The 16,067-nt window shown below is 42.7% G+C and overlaps 1 protein-coding gene across 1 annotated transcript; it reads left to right on the top strand.

The window, feature by feature from the left end:
• Positions 1–219: 219 nt before the first annotated feature.
• On the top strand, positions 220–15,483 carry sfrp5 (secreted frizzled-related protein 5). The gene is made up of 3 exons (XM_052080034.1): positions 220–1,131; positions 10,081–10,158; positions 13,122–15,483. The coding sequence occupies exons 1-3, from the start codon at positions 573–575 to the stop codon at positions 13,448–13,450; spliced, it is 966 nt and encodes a 321-aa protein (XP_051935994.1). The 5' UTR covers positions 220–572; the 3' UTR covers positions 13,451–15,483.
• Positions 15,484–16,067: the final 584 nt, after the last annotated feature.

Below are 16,067 nucleotides of genomic sequence, written 5' to 3'. Positions count from 1 at the left end.
AAACAAGAAATACAAACGGGGATATCTTGTGAAGGGGTTTGTTCTCACTCTTGTTTCAGAGGAGGGGTTAGCTGCAGGATCAGGGTCAGGAGGGCTGTTCCGAACGCCAGTGGGAACCTCCTCCTGTGTTGCCATTGGCTCGGCAGGGTGTGAGTGAGTCCTGGGGAGGCCAGTGAGAAGGTGGATGGACTGCAAGGCTGCTTGGGGTGGGGGTAGGCCGCCTGAGGACCTTAAAGCCTGGGGACTCCTCGTTAGAAGCACAGAGTGATACAGAGAGAGCGGAGAGCAGGGTGACAGTTTCACAGGAGAACTTATAAGCTGTGTGTGCTCACCCTTCCTTGACTTGTCAATTGAGGCTGCATACACACACACACAGACACAAATACACACACTGCTACACGTGCACGCACACACTGACCGAGAGGTGCATCTGTGTGCTTGTAAGGCTGACTCTCCAGCAGCGGAGCAGGAATTAAAACTTTTTGGATTACAACGGGTGCACTTGATTTACTTTTTGGACATCTTGGATACAATCTACCTGAGTTGCTGATCTGAGCTCAGAAAAAAAAGGTATGGCAGAGGGACAAAAGAGCTCCAGGTGGGCATTAACCCAGCGCTCCTTCCACATGCCACTGGGCCTGTGGCTCCTTTCGCTCCTCCACCTGTTCCTTGGCGTGTCGGCCGCAGACGAGTACGACTACTACAGCTGGCAGTCGGACAACTTCCACAACGGCCGCTTCTACACCAAACAGCCCCAGTGCGTGGACATTCCGGCCGACCTGCGGCTGTGCCACAACGTAGGGTACAAGAAGATGAGGCTGCCCAACCTGTTGGACCACGAGACCATGCCTGAGGTGAAGCAGCAGGCGGGCAGCTGGGTGCCACTGCTGGCCAAGCGTTGCCACGCCGACACCCAGGTCTTCCTGTGCTCGCTGTTTGCCCCCGTGTGCCTGGACCGGCCCATCTACCCCTGCCGATCGCTGTGCGAGGCCGTTAGGGACAGCTGCGCACCCGTCATGGAGACCTACGGATTCCCCTGGCCGGAGATGCTGACGTGCGATAAGTTCCCCATTGACAACGATTTGTGCATCCCCATGCAGTTCACCGCCAACCATGCCACCCAGCCGCCAGGTACGCAAACGCCAAAAGTCCAATGCGCACACTTATGCGTTGACTCGCAAAAGTTAGAAGGGAGGAAAAAGTGTGCAGCGTTCATCTCAAGCAGATTGAAGAATTTGTTTTTTTTCAGCCGTCACCAGGTAAGACGGCATAAACAGACGTTGAAAATTGACTGCAGACCTCAGCATTAGGAAGCAGATTTTCCAAAATAAGAATTAAAGCACGGTTAAAAAAAACGTTACACTTACATCTACAGGTTGGTTACACATTTTGGCAGTGAGTCAAAGTTGGTGTTTTCACGAACTTTGCTGCTTCACTCTTCATCTTTGTGATTGTCATTGCTTCTAAAATTTTGCCGTGAAGCCATTTTTATTTATTTACGCTAAATTACAGAAAGTCATCATTTGGTCCAGACGCTGAGGAACCTGCACAAACTTTCTTTTCAAACAATCGCTCATCGAATATAAAAATATGTATTCTTGCTGTTCAGTCCACAGAAAGGTTTAAAAGCAGTGATAAATAAATATATAAAATACTGTTCAAATAGCAGAGGAAGAAAAGTGAGTGAAATTTGGAGTCACTATCACAAACTCACTTCAGTAATTGTTTGCCCTGCGAAGATATTTTCTTTGTGGACAGTTAGAGCACGAGCTATGTAGGAAACATTATTTTTTAGCAATTGTGGATTTTTCACTCAACATGTGGCAACGGTTCCAACTACACTTCAGTAAATGTTGACTTTGTGCCATGAAAAACTATGCTGTCCCCCCCCCCCCCCAAGGTTTTGTAGAGTTGAAAATACGGGCTCCAAGTCAAACACAAAACAATTGTAAACATGAGATGCTTGATTATCAAGACTTTTGATTTGGCGCTGATCCAACTTTTGATTGTTTGGCTTTGGATATGGTCACTTTTCTTTTTTCTTCTTTGAGTTTTCATTGTTGACCTTTGCACAAAAAGCTTGCGCGAAAAGAGCTTAGCTCAATGGATCAACTGTAATTTCACTCTCTAGCTCCTATTTTCTTCTTTACAGAGGTAGCGCAAATCAGCTTGCAGTTTGTAAAGCAGGACATTTCTGAAAATGTAAATACTTCTGCTTCCCGGCTCATGCTGATGACAGATGTCATTTGAAGCGGGAGACAATCCAGAGGAGGTCAGTGAGGAAAACGGGAGCAGTGAGAGGTTAGAAGGACAGCGTGCTGACGTCAAAGTGTTAAAGATGCGCTCCCGGCCATCGCTAGGTGCCTCAGGCCGGGGGACTGAGACAGACTGAGACGAGTGGCCGGAGACTGAGAGACTCCAGCTGCCGGATTGTTCAGTGAGTTAAGACGAATGGACTGTTGTGTTCAACAGCTTCACTGAAAAGGCTACGCAGCTTTATCAGTAGTCGTCCATCAAGAGACAATCCATCCATCAAGCCAGCAGGTGAGGAGACGGAGAGAATGTCCCCGTCGCTCACAGGATGCCCCGATTTGTCAATCTATGGTGGAAGACACAGAGGCTCTGTTCACACTTGTATTTTGCATTCTCTAGTCTAAAGCGCTTGATGTACTGGCGATAAACTTGGTTGGTTTCCTCATATTTTGGCAATTTTTAACATTTGCCAGTTGGATCTGATCAAAGTTGGATTGCTTACTTCAAGAATGGTTTGGGTAAACTTTTTACGATGACCATACCATCCTGTGCTTTTTTTTTTTCCTCATTGTGGTTTAGCTAGCTCACGCTAGCTACTGACACAATGACGCGGCGATCAGTGACCAACAGTGGGTCACTTTAGCCCTTTGGTGTCGTGTTCCTTAGGACAATGGTGTACCAGGACCAGTCTCATCCATTTTCGTACGGGCTTTTATGTACGGGCTTGTATCGTTAGATGAAATCGGTTTTCAGGTACCTTTCCAACAGTGACATCCTGAAAACTGGCCAATCACAGTGGAGCATGATACAAAGCTCTGATAGTTGAATTCAGTGCTAATACATCGTTGGATTTTAATATTTGGGGTGTATTTTTTGCGTTTTTAAACAATAGCTGGAAAAAAAGTGATGTGGAAGTGTTCCAAGTTTCTGTCCTGCATTTACGGTTGTCCGCCTAGTCATTTGAATTTGTCAAAAATCACCAGACAGACGGTAAGCGATCTGAATCTTAAGTCCAGTTTATCCATGAAATAATTAGATTTAAATTAAAATAAATTAAAGCTCGGTAAAAATGCTAACGTCTAGCTCTGAACGTGAAACCTATTTGACTTCATTATTTAAAACATTTTTGATTACAGTGGTTCGGCCCTCACCGATTTTCAAATGAGCTTTTTTTTCCTCAATTTTGTAGTTCTGTTTTTTTGTGTAACACATTGAATGTTTGGAAGTGAGGTTTCTTTCAGAAGAAGAAGAATTTAGGGTCTATCTATCTGTATTATTATGTTTTTAATTATTGCATGCCTCAACACTCGACAGTTTACTTTGAAATTAGTGAAAGATTATTTTTTTAATGGAAAACATTTATATAGACTCCTTGAAAGAGGTAATACATCTAACACAGAAAAACCTTTGAGAGAGAGGAAACTAAACATACAATGGAGTGTGTGCTACTTGGGCAGCCTGTTGACAATAGTGATGAGGGCTGAGAGGGGGAGTGAAGGAGCTGATGGGAGTCTGTCAACAGTGGAGAGTTGGGGAGTCGAGACCCCCAGGGCCCCCTCTCTTTGTTTCAGTCTACTGTGCCTTAGTCAGGGCCTGGCAGTCAGCAGGCCAATTAGCAAGGAGGGCCAATTACTGCGCTACCAGTAATTAGTCGACAAGACGGGACAACGGAAGGCAGGACAGAATGGGAATGAGTGTGATTGTCCCGACCAAGAGCCTGAGCGCAAAAGAGACGTGGAGGAGGAAGCGGATGAGAAAGAAAAGATGCTTTAACTAAGGATTCACTCATGGCAACTGCTTCATTGTTGTCTTTCCATGAATTGAATTCAAGTGCCTATTAGCATCTCTTATCTGCTTTATGCTAAATTAGTTTGCCTCCATTATGTGTATTCTATTTAATCAAATAAAAGGCTCTGTTGAAAGTACGAGACTTTCATCAAGCTGTAAAATTAGCTTTTTACGCTACGCTCAGAGATTCGGCAAATGAGAGCCAGGAACATCAAAACGTCATTTTTAGGCCTGTCAATCAAATGTCTGTGACTTATCTTGGCTTTTAATCAAAAGTGTTCACAGCCAAGGGACAGCAATAGCACATAATAACAGTGGGAAAAGATTCTGCGGTGAATTTATGCAGAGCTGACTTATTCCATTAGGGAAAATGGCCACGCTGTTTTTATAGGATGGGACTCAAGTATGTGACATGATGCGGTTCTTGGAAACCATTCTTATAACACAGAGGAACATTCTTCTGCCACTTTTCCCAAAAACAAAACAAGCGAGGACTCCTACTTGAATAACAATCAGAGGTGCTCCATTGCTGGGAGGAGGCAGTGCAAATATGTGCAAAGATCATATCACCCCAAAAATTGGCTTGTATGTTTAAACAACTACAGTACATGCTGTTGCAATGTAACGATTAGAGGTGTGTGTGTGTGTTTGAATCAGAGGGAACCCATATCACTTTCTGCCCGAAGGCTCATGGCCTGACATTTTGAAAAGAAACACAAATTCTTAGATGAGCATGTGAGACCATCCCCAGGACACACACACGTCACACACACAATAGGAGCTCATCCAAGAATTTTTCTCACCAAATTGTCCACTGGAAGAAAACTAAAATATGATGTCTGGGAGGGCAGTGCCGCACGCATGCACGCACACGCACACCCACACACACACACACACACACGGTCACGCACACACACACACACACGCACACACACACACACACACACACACACACACACACACACACATACAGTTCAGTAACCTTGGTCCATCATTAAGTCATATCATAGTCTCACCAGGCACTTCATTACGTACACTTCCAAAATCTAATGGGATCCAATACAAGACAAACATTCTGTCTTCACAAGACAATAATGCTCACTTCTGACTGACCGTTAAAGAGTTACCGAAATGATGTTACTCTGTTTTGGTATATAACTTTACACACAAGGAGTATAAAACAACGATCGTAAGTACTTCCTCAGAACCACGTCCTAGAGTTCTTCTTCCTTCCTCGAAGAGTCTCTTTGTGGTTCAAACAGTGCTACTGCCCTTGTGGTATGCCACAGCAAGTCAAATTCAGCACTACTGTGTCATGTCAATATTTAACTGAAAAAAAACACAAATGCGGTCTGACAGGCATTCATTAACCGATGCGTTTATTATTGTGGTTACATTGGTGGAACAGCTGCAGGCATTTTAGGGCTACATAGTTCAAATCTAAGAGGTCTTATGACCACAATAGCACAGGGAGCTATTGGCTCAATATGTTATAATGTTTAAAAAAATTGTGATGAATTCAATGTGCTCTGCACTGGAGAGCACATTGTGAAAGTGTATCCAATAAAATGTTAATTGAAATGTTCAAAGTGTGGTTCGACATCAGCTTTGCAACAGGTAATGTCGGGGGGTGGACTTGAATGGGAAAAAAACAACACAAACAAACAAACAAAAAACGGCCCTGACATCTTGACTTCGACTTAACTCACCGGACCGCATGACTACATGCCACTGATATTGGTTGGTTCAGTTTGCTGTATCGCAAATCTAACAGTGGGCTGCACCCTCTCATTGCACGCTGGTCTCCTGAGGTAAATAAAATGGAGTAAAATAATCATTAAAATAGCACAACATCGACACCAAAAGTTGCCGGCCCTCTGCGCATCTGCCTTTCAAGCCATATGGCCAATTCAGCCAGTAGTACTGTCTCAGTTCTGCTTCAGAGCAGACATAACATAAAGGCTCCCGTACATTCTAATGACACATCGTCGAACCTACAAAGTGTCAAAGATATTGTCTGTCCTGTCAGTGATGTGGCGAGTATAAATTACAACCATGCTCGAGCGAGACCGTCAGCTCGCCGGCAGCACAATGGACGCTACTCATGTGGCCTCGGCCGCTCCGCTTTGAAAGGGAAAATGTGATCCGAGGCGCGATCCATGAAAAAAATACCTTTTGAACATGTATTTTCTCTCCGTGTATAGAATTCCTGCAGATGCAAGAAGTGTGGTGCATTTTAGAGGATGCCGGGGGGGGGGGGGGGCGCTTGAATTGGCATTCGTTCCTACCGACTGCTGTCAGGCTGCTGAATAAAAAAATAATACTAATAATAACAATAATAATTAAATGATGTGAAAACAATTGTAAATAGCACTACGACTTATCCATATTTGTATTTATATTGAACTTAATTGAACGTGTTTGTTTTTTTTGTTCATTTCTTTCTACCCACAATCTTGCTGCTGTATTGTCCCCAGTGGGACAATATCAATATCTTAACACCCCCCGCCCCCATTCCCCCAATTCTGTCTGTTTGCATGCTACATTTAAACAGATGTTAGACCTTCCAATTGGGTTACATCCCCGGCACAGCTCCGTTTTTATGTCTCAAGGTCTGAAGTACAGTATTGCTGCTCATAACGTGAGGAGTCCCAATGAGGTAGTGAGCCACACACATTTTCAATGGAACAGAAGAGATCATGTGAGGCTGCAGGCTCAAGGGGATGAGGTAGAAAGACATGTCGAGGGATCCTATGACAACATTGTGAGATCTGCTCGTCTTTTGTTTGGGCATCGCTAAGGAAGGTCAGTTGAAGTGCATATTAGATACGATTTCTGTAGTGTTTTTTTTTTTTTTTTATGAAAAGAAAAGGTTTGGATGAAGCAGAAGAAGATGAGGCGAATTTACGACTTCAGACAAGTCCTCGTGATAGTAGATAGTGCTTGCTATTGGTTGTTGTAGCGTCAGTAGACCCTTTCAGTTTATTTGGTTTAGGCAGTATATTAAAATGTGACTGTGTACTACATGATTGTATGTGTTGGGATACCGTCTTTTTACTGAGAGTACACCCATTTCTGACTTCCACAAATTGAAAAACAAACAGACTTTGTTTCATCAATATTTTCTTGGAAAATTAGCATCCTAAATGTCCCAGACAATGGAAATTTGTTCTCTGCAGTCTACTGGTTCTCCCCAGAACTGCCATGTTCTCCACACGCTTGTGTGGGTTTTCTCTGGCCAATCCGGTTTCGTCCTACATTCCAAAAAAAAAACACGCATCTAAGCTTCTACAAAGATTTGAAATAGTCACGTGAACGTGAGCATGAATCTTTGATTGTCCTTGCATGCCGCTTTTGATGCCCTACTTCCAGGATGCATCTTGGTAGGGGATTTGACAAACTGACTGTTTTGATATGTTAGTACAGGGAACATTTGGAATCACAAACGAGGAAGTGTTTATTTATTTTACAAATTTATTTTGAATGATTGTCTTCATATTGCGCTTCACTGAAAAATGTTTCCTTGATTTACTATGATAACGGCTGATTTGTTTATTTACTCAACTGCAGATGGTGCAGGCAATCTGTATATTTGGGTGTCGCGGTTATTTGTAATAAAGCATGGAATGCTCATTCCAAATTCCATCTCCCCGTAGAGCTCTTTGTCGGGAAATCACTTACGACATGTGGTATGACGCCACAATTCAATGCAACCGAGAGACTTCTCCTGTTTTACAAGTTCAAATAGGTTCAGCAGTTCCAGTAACTCCTTAATGTCCAAGCGTGAATGATCGTGTCTATGATTTGAAGTCATCAAAGTTAATACCTGTTTTTGTCTTTGGGGGTGGGGGGGCAAAAAGGAGGCATCTGTTTGAGTGAGGTATTTATTTGTCTAAAATGAATGGCCAACTGTGGTACGGCATCTGTTAGAGCTTGCGCTTCGGTAATGGTGAGTATCTAACCATGCCTCTCATCTGATTCTCAGCATACAACAAAAATAAACACATTCCATCGCGATGGATGGGAATGGCGATGCGCACCGCAAGTCAAGGTTGTCCAAAACGAATGACAAACTGCATCGAACGGATGGAACGGGCACACAAATCACTGGCACGCACATCATTGGACAGCACATGTGACATGATGCCTCAGACAGACGCCACATTGCAGGCATCCAAACGTTGCTTTTCGATCCAAAACTCTTGAACTGTCACAAGCGGGCCTCCTGCCAACGCGCCAACCTCAAGGGAACTCAGCTGACTTACTGCAGAGCCAGAATAAGATATACTGTAACTGCTTCATTCTAAACAGACGCAGCTCGACTTACTTGCGCACGTGTGCGCGTGCATGCGTGCTGCCTCGTGGGAATGGTTAGCGCATGCAAAAATCTTTCATATGTATGTATGGCAGCTTCTGCAAAGTTGTCTAATTTATCTCTCTTTTTTATAGTATGGGTGTGATGTCTACAATTGTCTCATACCGTTAACCCTTTCATGCACCCTGTCACCTGATAACATGATCAGCTGTCCAATGTAGTTACCGCTGTACCTGAAAGGGTTAAAATAACATCAAACTAGTCTTCTGAAGATGGCAAAATGGCAAGTGGTGGATTTACACGATTTGGAGAAATAATACGTTTCATTTAAGTAAGTTCCATTCCCACTGGTGGAGGCTCAATTTCAGATGTGATACTGTTTTGCTTGCTAATTAGTTTTTCAGCACAACCGTTATTTTCAAATGTGGACAATTAGAGGGCTGCCCCCCAAATCCCTCATAACAGTGAATCTTCTCTCACAGAAGGGGTGGTGGGAGAAAGTGGCAGTTAGTTGACTCAAGACGCCTTCCAATGTGTTGGTTAGGGGGGCTCACCTCGCCGCGACCCGAGCAGCGAGGCATGCCACACTTTGACCTCTCCCATTATCGGGCCAGACACCGAGGTTTGGGCTGGGTGATAACCTTTGAACTCTGACTTTTAGCCCGAACTGTGCTTGCTTGGTGTGTGTTTACATGTGCGTCTGTAAACGTGTGGCAGGAAGACTCGGAGGTGGAGAAAGGGGAAATATGTGAGATTCTACACTGAGGCAAAAGCAAAAAATAAAAATGGAAAAAAAAGACAGATGCAATCAGACACTTTCTCCTTACCCCTCCCCCACACACGACACCCCTTCATTTCGTTCTCCTGCCATGGTCTCTCAATTAGCCAAAGGCTTTGTGTGAGAGGGCTACAAATAAGTCAGATTTTGAGAAAATTGCCTTGTTTCATGCAAGTCTGTCCGCAAAAGTCGGATTGAAAAACAACTTCCTTCAGGAGATCATAATGGTATTTTCAAATATTTCCTATTTCTAGATTTGTTCGTTCTAGATTTGTTCGTTCATATGTACAAAGTAGTATCTTCTTATTTTGATAATTATACAAATATTTCTCCAACTATTTCTTACTATGAATATGACTTATTTCATTTCTCATCACAATTCTATTTTGAATTATAAAAAACAAACAAAATGAATACATTGTGCAACAAATTAAAAAATGCATCCCAGACTCTTAATTAAAAAAAAACAACAACAATTTTTATTGGTAGTAGAAGTTGTAATAAAACTGCAAATATAAATGTCTCCTCTCCTATATGGGTACTTGATCATACAGTCAATAAAGTCCTCCTCACCCCCTCTCTAAAAAATAACATCTAAAAATATTTGCATGGAGAAGTCAGTAATTGTTGTTTCACAGTATGCACGTTGAGTTTTTCCTCGCCACCAAAATATGCACAGTCCCAAATTGAAGCCCTTTTCTGCAGCGTCATTTCAGAGCAAACATCTTTTCAGTCTGCTGGAGTGTTGTAAGGCTTGTAGTGCAAATCGCTTCTGACAGGGCTGGAGAGGAGGCGTTCCTCCAAAGAGCTGAGGGCCTAATGATTTGTTACAGACGCGGCCTTCAGATTTCAACTATTTTTCACCTTGCGAGCACTTAATGAAATGTGTAATCGTGCTCTCTGGAGTCGTCGTTAATGCGTCGCTTTTCATTCTTTTCCCCGTCAGTGTCCAAAGTGTGTCCCCCGTGTGACAACGAGCTGAAAGCAGACAACATCATGGAGCACTATTGTGCCAGCGACTTTGGTAAGTATAGTAGCACTGCTATTAAAAAAATAAAAATAAAAAGTTGGTGGGGGGGTGTTGCGGGGGTGCATATTTTTGTCTTTTGTTTTGACAAGCATGCGCTCTGAGTGCTGACAAAAAAAAAAGAAGCAGATACTTTATTGGCTCCACTGCTTATAAATTGTCAGTAAAACACTGCAAAATTCAAAAATAATGAGCAAATATTATTCAGCAGCCATAATCATAACATTTGGTAGACACATGGGAGGGCATAAGATGATGGGACTCTCATTTTTTTTTCTTATTATTTTGGGAAGTGGAAATGTGCATGATCATAAATGTAGTTTGTAAAACAAAAATACGGCTCTGAATGGAAGTAATTTTTTTCTTCATACGTGCCAGACACGCTGCGCCATAAACACTACGATAAGATACAATGCACTTTATTAGTCCCACAATGCAGATATTTGCCTCGTTTCAGCAGCAAGAATGGTCGCAGGAAATTCAACAATATATTTTATTCTAATTTAAAGGCTGTATGTGATCTGATTGGTTCGGTTGAGGAAAAAATATTTTCCTCCTCATAAACACAGACACACACAAAATACTATTTTTTTCCCCTCCCGATCACTTTTGCATTCTCGAGAAATTGTTGCAATATTGAGAGATATCTAGAGGCGCTGTTGAGAGCCACATTAAAAAAAAAAAAAAAACATTATTGTTGATGATACATAGCAGCTCTGATACTTGCTGCATCCGCATCTTTGCACTAAACTTAAAAAGGAGCCTCGTCAACGATCAAACTTTTCAAACGGCAATCCGTGGTTAAAATGTGACCGCATCGGGGACGCAAACCGTATTTCCTCAAGGATCTCGTCTCTTTAAATAAGTTCTCCAGTATGTCATTTGGCAACGGCACGCACGACTATAAAATGGTAATGAGAGCCATCGCACTGCAAATCATATTTGCACACATCTAAACAAGCACCGCAAAAGTACGTGCAATGACTCAATCCACTCAAAAAAAAAATGGCTGGCTGATTGATAGGAGGATTACAAATCACTGTCCAACTGAGGATCAGAATGCATGGCCGGCATTCTTTTTGGCCGTTTAACATGAAACATGACCGAGACATTCCTCTGGCTACTCATGTATGCCTCTGGGTGACAAATGAGGCAGAAATTCCACGGGTGTACATAGCGAAATGAAGGCGAAGATGACCGCGATGCTGTTGTGATCGCCGATTGTGGTTTGATCTCGCACATCATCGGTTCATGTTTCCTTTGAAATCATTTCAAGTTTGCTTCACGTTACCGTTTTTCGCATCTGATCTCTTTTCCCGCATTCTTTGCTGGAACATTTAAAAAAAAAACGTCTTTTGTACAGTATTTAGCGGTTACTGCATTATGAACATTACAGTACAGTATTTGTGACATCACAGCATTGATGTTTTCTCCTTTATGTCGACTAAAAAAAAGGATGAGGCCTGATACTAAGGACGCTGGCCAGGTGGCCCGCAGAGCCTCATTTCATTTCATTGTGACAGACAGCAAGCAGCCATGTTAACCCCCTGAATGTATTCTTTCATACAGAAGCCGCCGGAGACACTCAGACTTGTAGTCACACAAACGATAGAAGTCAGACGGCACATATGAGGCCGACGCAGCGCACATTCCACCTTGTAACAAACGCTATCTCCTCACATGCGGCGCGCACATATCAGGAGATGTTTATGGAACAGTAGACAGTCAGACGAGGAGTGAAATGGTCGTCTTCCAAGCAGCCCAAGCCGATGCTTCTCAAAGACCCCCGTGCCTCCGCTTCTGCCCCCCGTCCGTGATTAATTTCAGCTGTCAGAGCGTTCGCCCCGGAGGATTCCTGTCTCGAGATGTTGCCAGCTTCATTTTGGTCTCTCAGAAAGTAGAGCTATGCACTTCTAAACATGAGCCTCAATGGGTGGTAAGGGTCAGGAGTTTATTGGATCGATAGGGTCCAGTCTTCTCGGCCCGACCTCTGCATTCTTCGAGCAAGCGCTGCCATATTTTTGCTGTCAAAAGGCATGACTGCAAGTATAAATCTTCAATAAATCTAGGCGGGATTTGGAAAGATTAGGCCTTAAAAAGGAATTGTACTCTGGAAATATGCAAAGAGACCATATTACACCAGTCCTGAGGGACCTTCACCATCTTGACAGTCAAATACAAATACATCTACTGAAAAGAAGCAAAGTACATTTTATTCTAGGGCCATTTCACCGGCAGTGGCACACTCCCAACGTAAAACTTCCCTTCCTTTGACACAGGCTCTGGAAGCCTTCCCTTCCAATTGGCTTCTCCAGTTCATAGCACATTTACCGACCATTTACCGACATATTTTATTTATTTTTTTATCCTCTAATGAGCGGTATGGAACTAGTTTTCATCATAAGCCAAAGTCGAGTTATGGTTGCCCTCAGAGGATCTGTCCTAACTGCACTTGACATTACATTCTGTTATTTAAACACGGTGCCACCAGTGGATTGCACATGACTTCTCAAACTTTCCTTTGAGCTCCGTAAAGTTAAAGGTAACATGAATACAAATGCAGCCAAGACTTAACCCAAATGGGTCAGGCTTTGCCCTTCAATGTGCAAAAACAGAGTATATGCATGGTTGGGTGCTGATAGAAACTGGCATAAGCATGACATAATTTAGTTGGAGGAAAACATTTACATAACCCTCTTCTACCTTAAATTCCTCATTTCACGGCGCACACTCAGCTGCAGTTTGCAAAATTAATCCCAAAAATGCAGAATACATTGAAATTAGGTAGATCAATTTATATTCTCCAAATAGTGAGTTTTAGCGTGCTTATGAACAAAGTAACACTGGTCTGAGTTAAGCCTATTTTGATTGATATCTTCCGTCCTCGAATGACAACAACACCGGGTGAAACTGTCCAACTTGCAATCACCAAACTGTCATCGCCTTGTTTTCCTTTTCAGTCCTTAAGATGAAAATCAAGGAGGTGAAAAAGGAGAAAGGCGACAAGAAGCTGATCGCGGCCCAGAAGAAGAAGAAAGTGCTGAAACAGGGCGCGTTACGGAAAAAGGACCTGAAGAAGCTGGTTTTGTACGTCAAGAATGGGGCCAACTGCCCGTGCTCGCAGCTCGACACCCTGGGCTCCAACTTCCTCATCATGGGCCGCAAAGTGGACCAGCAACTGCTGCTCATGTCCATCCACAAATGGGACAAGAAGAGCAAAGAGCTCAAGTTTGCCATCAAGTACATGAAGTCCCATCAGTGTCCAACCTACCACACTGTCTTCCAGTGATGCAAATCGCTGTCCCGCCTGCAGAATCCATCACGACTGCACATGCTCATGATTTACTTTTCCATAAACCACCCTTGATTCCACAATCCCCCAAATCGGAGTCCAAAGACACATTTAAGATTAAATGGGAATGGGGTTACTTGTGTGTGTGCGTGTGTGTGTGTGCGTGTGCGTGTTTGTGTATTTGTGTGTGTGTGTATCAAGCAATATAGGAGGCTGTTCTCGTGACAATTTATTAGGATTTTGCACAAAAAGTGATGCACTGTAATTGGTGGAAGACCGATGTAATTTAGATTTCATTTTTATATTCAGGCATTTTGTATGAACAGACCAAGACCGAAACTCTCTAAAAAAGGGCGCGTATGTTTCAACATAGTTCACAACTCAAAAGCTAACGTCAACCGCAACTTTTGAAAACTAACCTGACCAGAACCTCACTAATCGCAACCTCCATCCAAACGCTGACCCGAAACCCAATCACAAAACCGGAACCCAAAATCAATCCTCTGAAACCTCACCCTACCTTACTCAATTTTCGTATGCTAGCGTAGCCTCTAGGACACAGGTGTCAAACTCAAGGCCCAGGGGCCAGATGTGGCCCGCCACATCATTTTAAGTGGCCCGCAAAAGCAAATCAAAGTTGACAACTTCCATGAAACTTGCTAAAAAAAACTTGTGCACCAAAATTTCAAATGTTAACATGTAATACATCAGTGACGTATTGTAAGCATTTTCTTGTTACAAAACCACTCATTTCAGTTACTGAAGCAATAGTTGAATAAAACGTTATTCTTGACTTCTTTATATAGTTTCAGTCATCACGGCCCTCCAAGGGAAACAGTAACAAAATGAGTTTGACACCCCTGCTCTAGGACTTAGCTTAACCCAAAAACTAGCCCTGACCATTGACGCTAGCCATAGCCGCTAATCCGAGTCTCGCTGGGCATCACGGGTTGGATGAAATGTCGTCACTTTCTTCTTGAAAGTATTAAGCGGAACGGCAATAACCCCGACACATAGGTGTGACACTTGAACAAATAAGCATCTTTGACTTTAGATCGCAGGCGATTAACTTGTCATACAGTTCAACTCAGCGGTATCTCTTATTGTAGTAAACATCTTTCACCAGACATAGTGGAGGGGTTTGGTGCCAGAACTTTTTAATGTGGTGCATTGCTGCAGGGGTCTTCATTGACTGAAGTGTTTCTTTTTTTTGTTTGTTTTTTGTGCTCCTTCCTACTAAATCATCATGAGAACATGTCAAGTTGTGTCAATCACTTGTACAATATCTGACAGCATCTTATACAATTAGACATTAGAAATGGAAATAGGAGCCGAGATATTCAGAATACTAGCTGGTATCATGTTTGATTATGTAATGCCTATTGAGAGAATGAGGGAGTTTTTTTTTTCTAATTGCAGAGGAGTGATTTGCTAAATGTGGACTGTGCTGCACAAAGCTAGCGGGAAGAAGGAGCACAGGCAGCCCACATAGATGATTTGAATTATGCGCAAATTAGGTAATTCCCATGCATAGATGATTAGGAAAGCATTTTTCACCACTAGGGATAAAGACGAGGGATGGAGTAAGGTAGCGCCGGGAGACAGATTAACTGGAGAATGCTGCCATCGACGGTTATGTGGCCTGAAAGATGAAAACATCAATCGTTTTGAAATGGAAGAATGAAAAGAAAGTTGCTTAGTTGAAGCCATGTAAAGAGACTCTGGACAGAGCCACCTGTGTCATCTGTACTCATTGTTCTTTTTTTCATTTTGTTTCCTTAAATGTTTCTTTTTATTTTATTTTTTGGTACTTCGGTGTTTCATTTTCCTGTGGTATGATAGCAAAATTCACATTTATACACATAAAACAAACATAGTGCCTAAATTTACTGTTCTTGTCGCAATAAAAGATTAAATTTAACCATGGCAATATTTGTAATCAGTTAGCCTGTCAGTAGTTCTGTTACTGAAATACACCTTTGTTTTGTAAAATGTAAATGAATAAAGTATATTTGAAATTGTGTAAAGAGCATGTATTCTAAAGGTGTGATTTCTTTACATTTCATGGCTGTGTAACCGCAGCTGTGCAAAAAAATAAGATTACATGAAGCTCAGGTGGTAGAAAACAAGGTGTGTGAAATGAAAGGGCAGAAAATTGGCCGGGCTTCCCTCTCTCTCTCTCTCTCTCTCTCTCTCTCTCTCTCACACACACACACACACACACGCACACACACATGCACACACACACACACACACACACACACACACACACACACACACGTCAGCACCTCACATAGGGTGGTTAATAAGGTCCTGATGAGGGAGAAGAACACCCCCCCCCCCTCCACACACACACACACACAAATATCTTCCTCCTCCCTATGAGACTTTAACTCAAACAGATGTTAATTTGATAAAATAAACAAAGTGTAATGTTAGAAAAATACTGTAAAAAAGCTATTTTTCTCTCTCTCTCTCTCTCTCTCTCTCTCTCTCTCTCTCTCTCTCTCTCTCAAACATACACACTTAGGATTTTCCAATGTAACCCAACTCTCATGAAGCCGCTCTGTGGTACGTGGATCTACTTCTGAGTGACATCCACACACACATACCT

This window comes from Hippocampus zosterae, chromosome 11 (assembly GCF_025434085.1).
Source record: "Hippocampus zosterae strain Florida chromosome 11, ASM2543408v3, whole genome shotgun sequence".
NCBI classification, from domain to species: Eukaryota; Metazoa; Chordata; class Actinopteri; order Syngnathiformes; family Syngnathidae; genus Hippocampus; species Hippocampus zosterae.
Note: the sequence above shows the minus strand (reverse complement) of the source record. Positions and strands in the feature narration are given on the sequence as shown.

Bases quoted from the DNA above. Each gene is read 5' to 3' on its own strand.
- sfrp5 (XM_052080034.1), top strand. From the start codon at position 573: ATGGCAGAGGGACAAAAGAGCTCCAGGTGGGCATTAACCCAGCGCTCC. The intron at 1,132-10,080 runs GTACGCAAACGC...TTTCCCCGTCAG, and splicing joins CCATGCCACCCAGCCGCCAG to TGTCCAAAGTGTGTCCCCCG. The intron at 10,159-13,121 runs GTAAGTATAGTA...TTTCCTTTTCAG, and splicing joins CTATTGTGCCAGCGACTTTG to TCCTTAAGATGAAAATCAAG.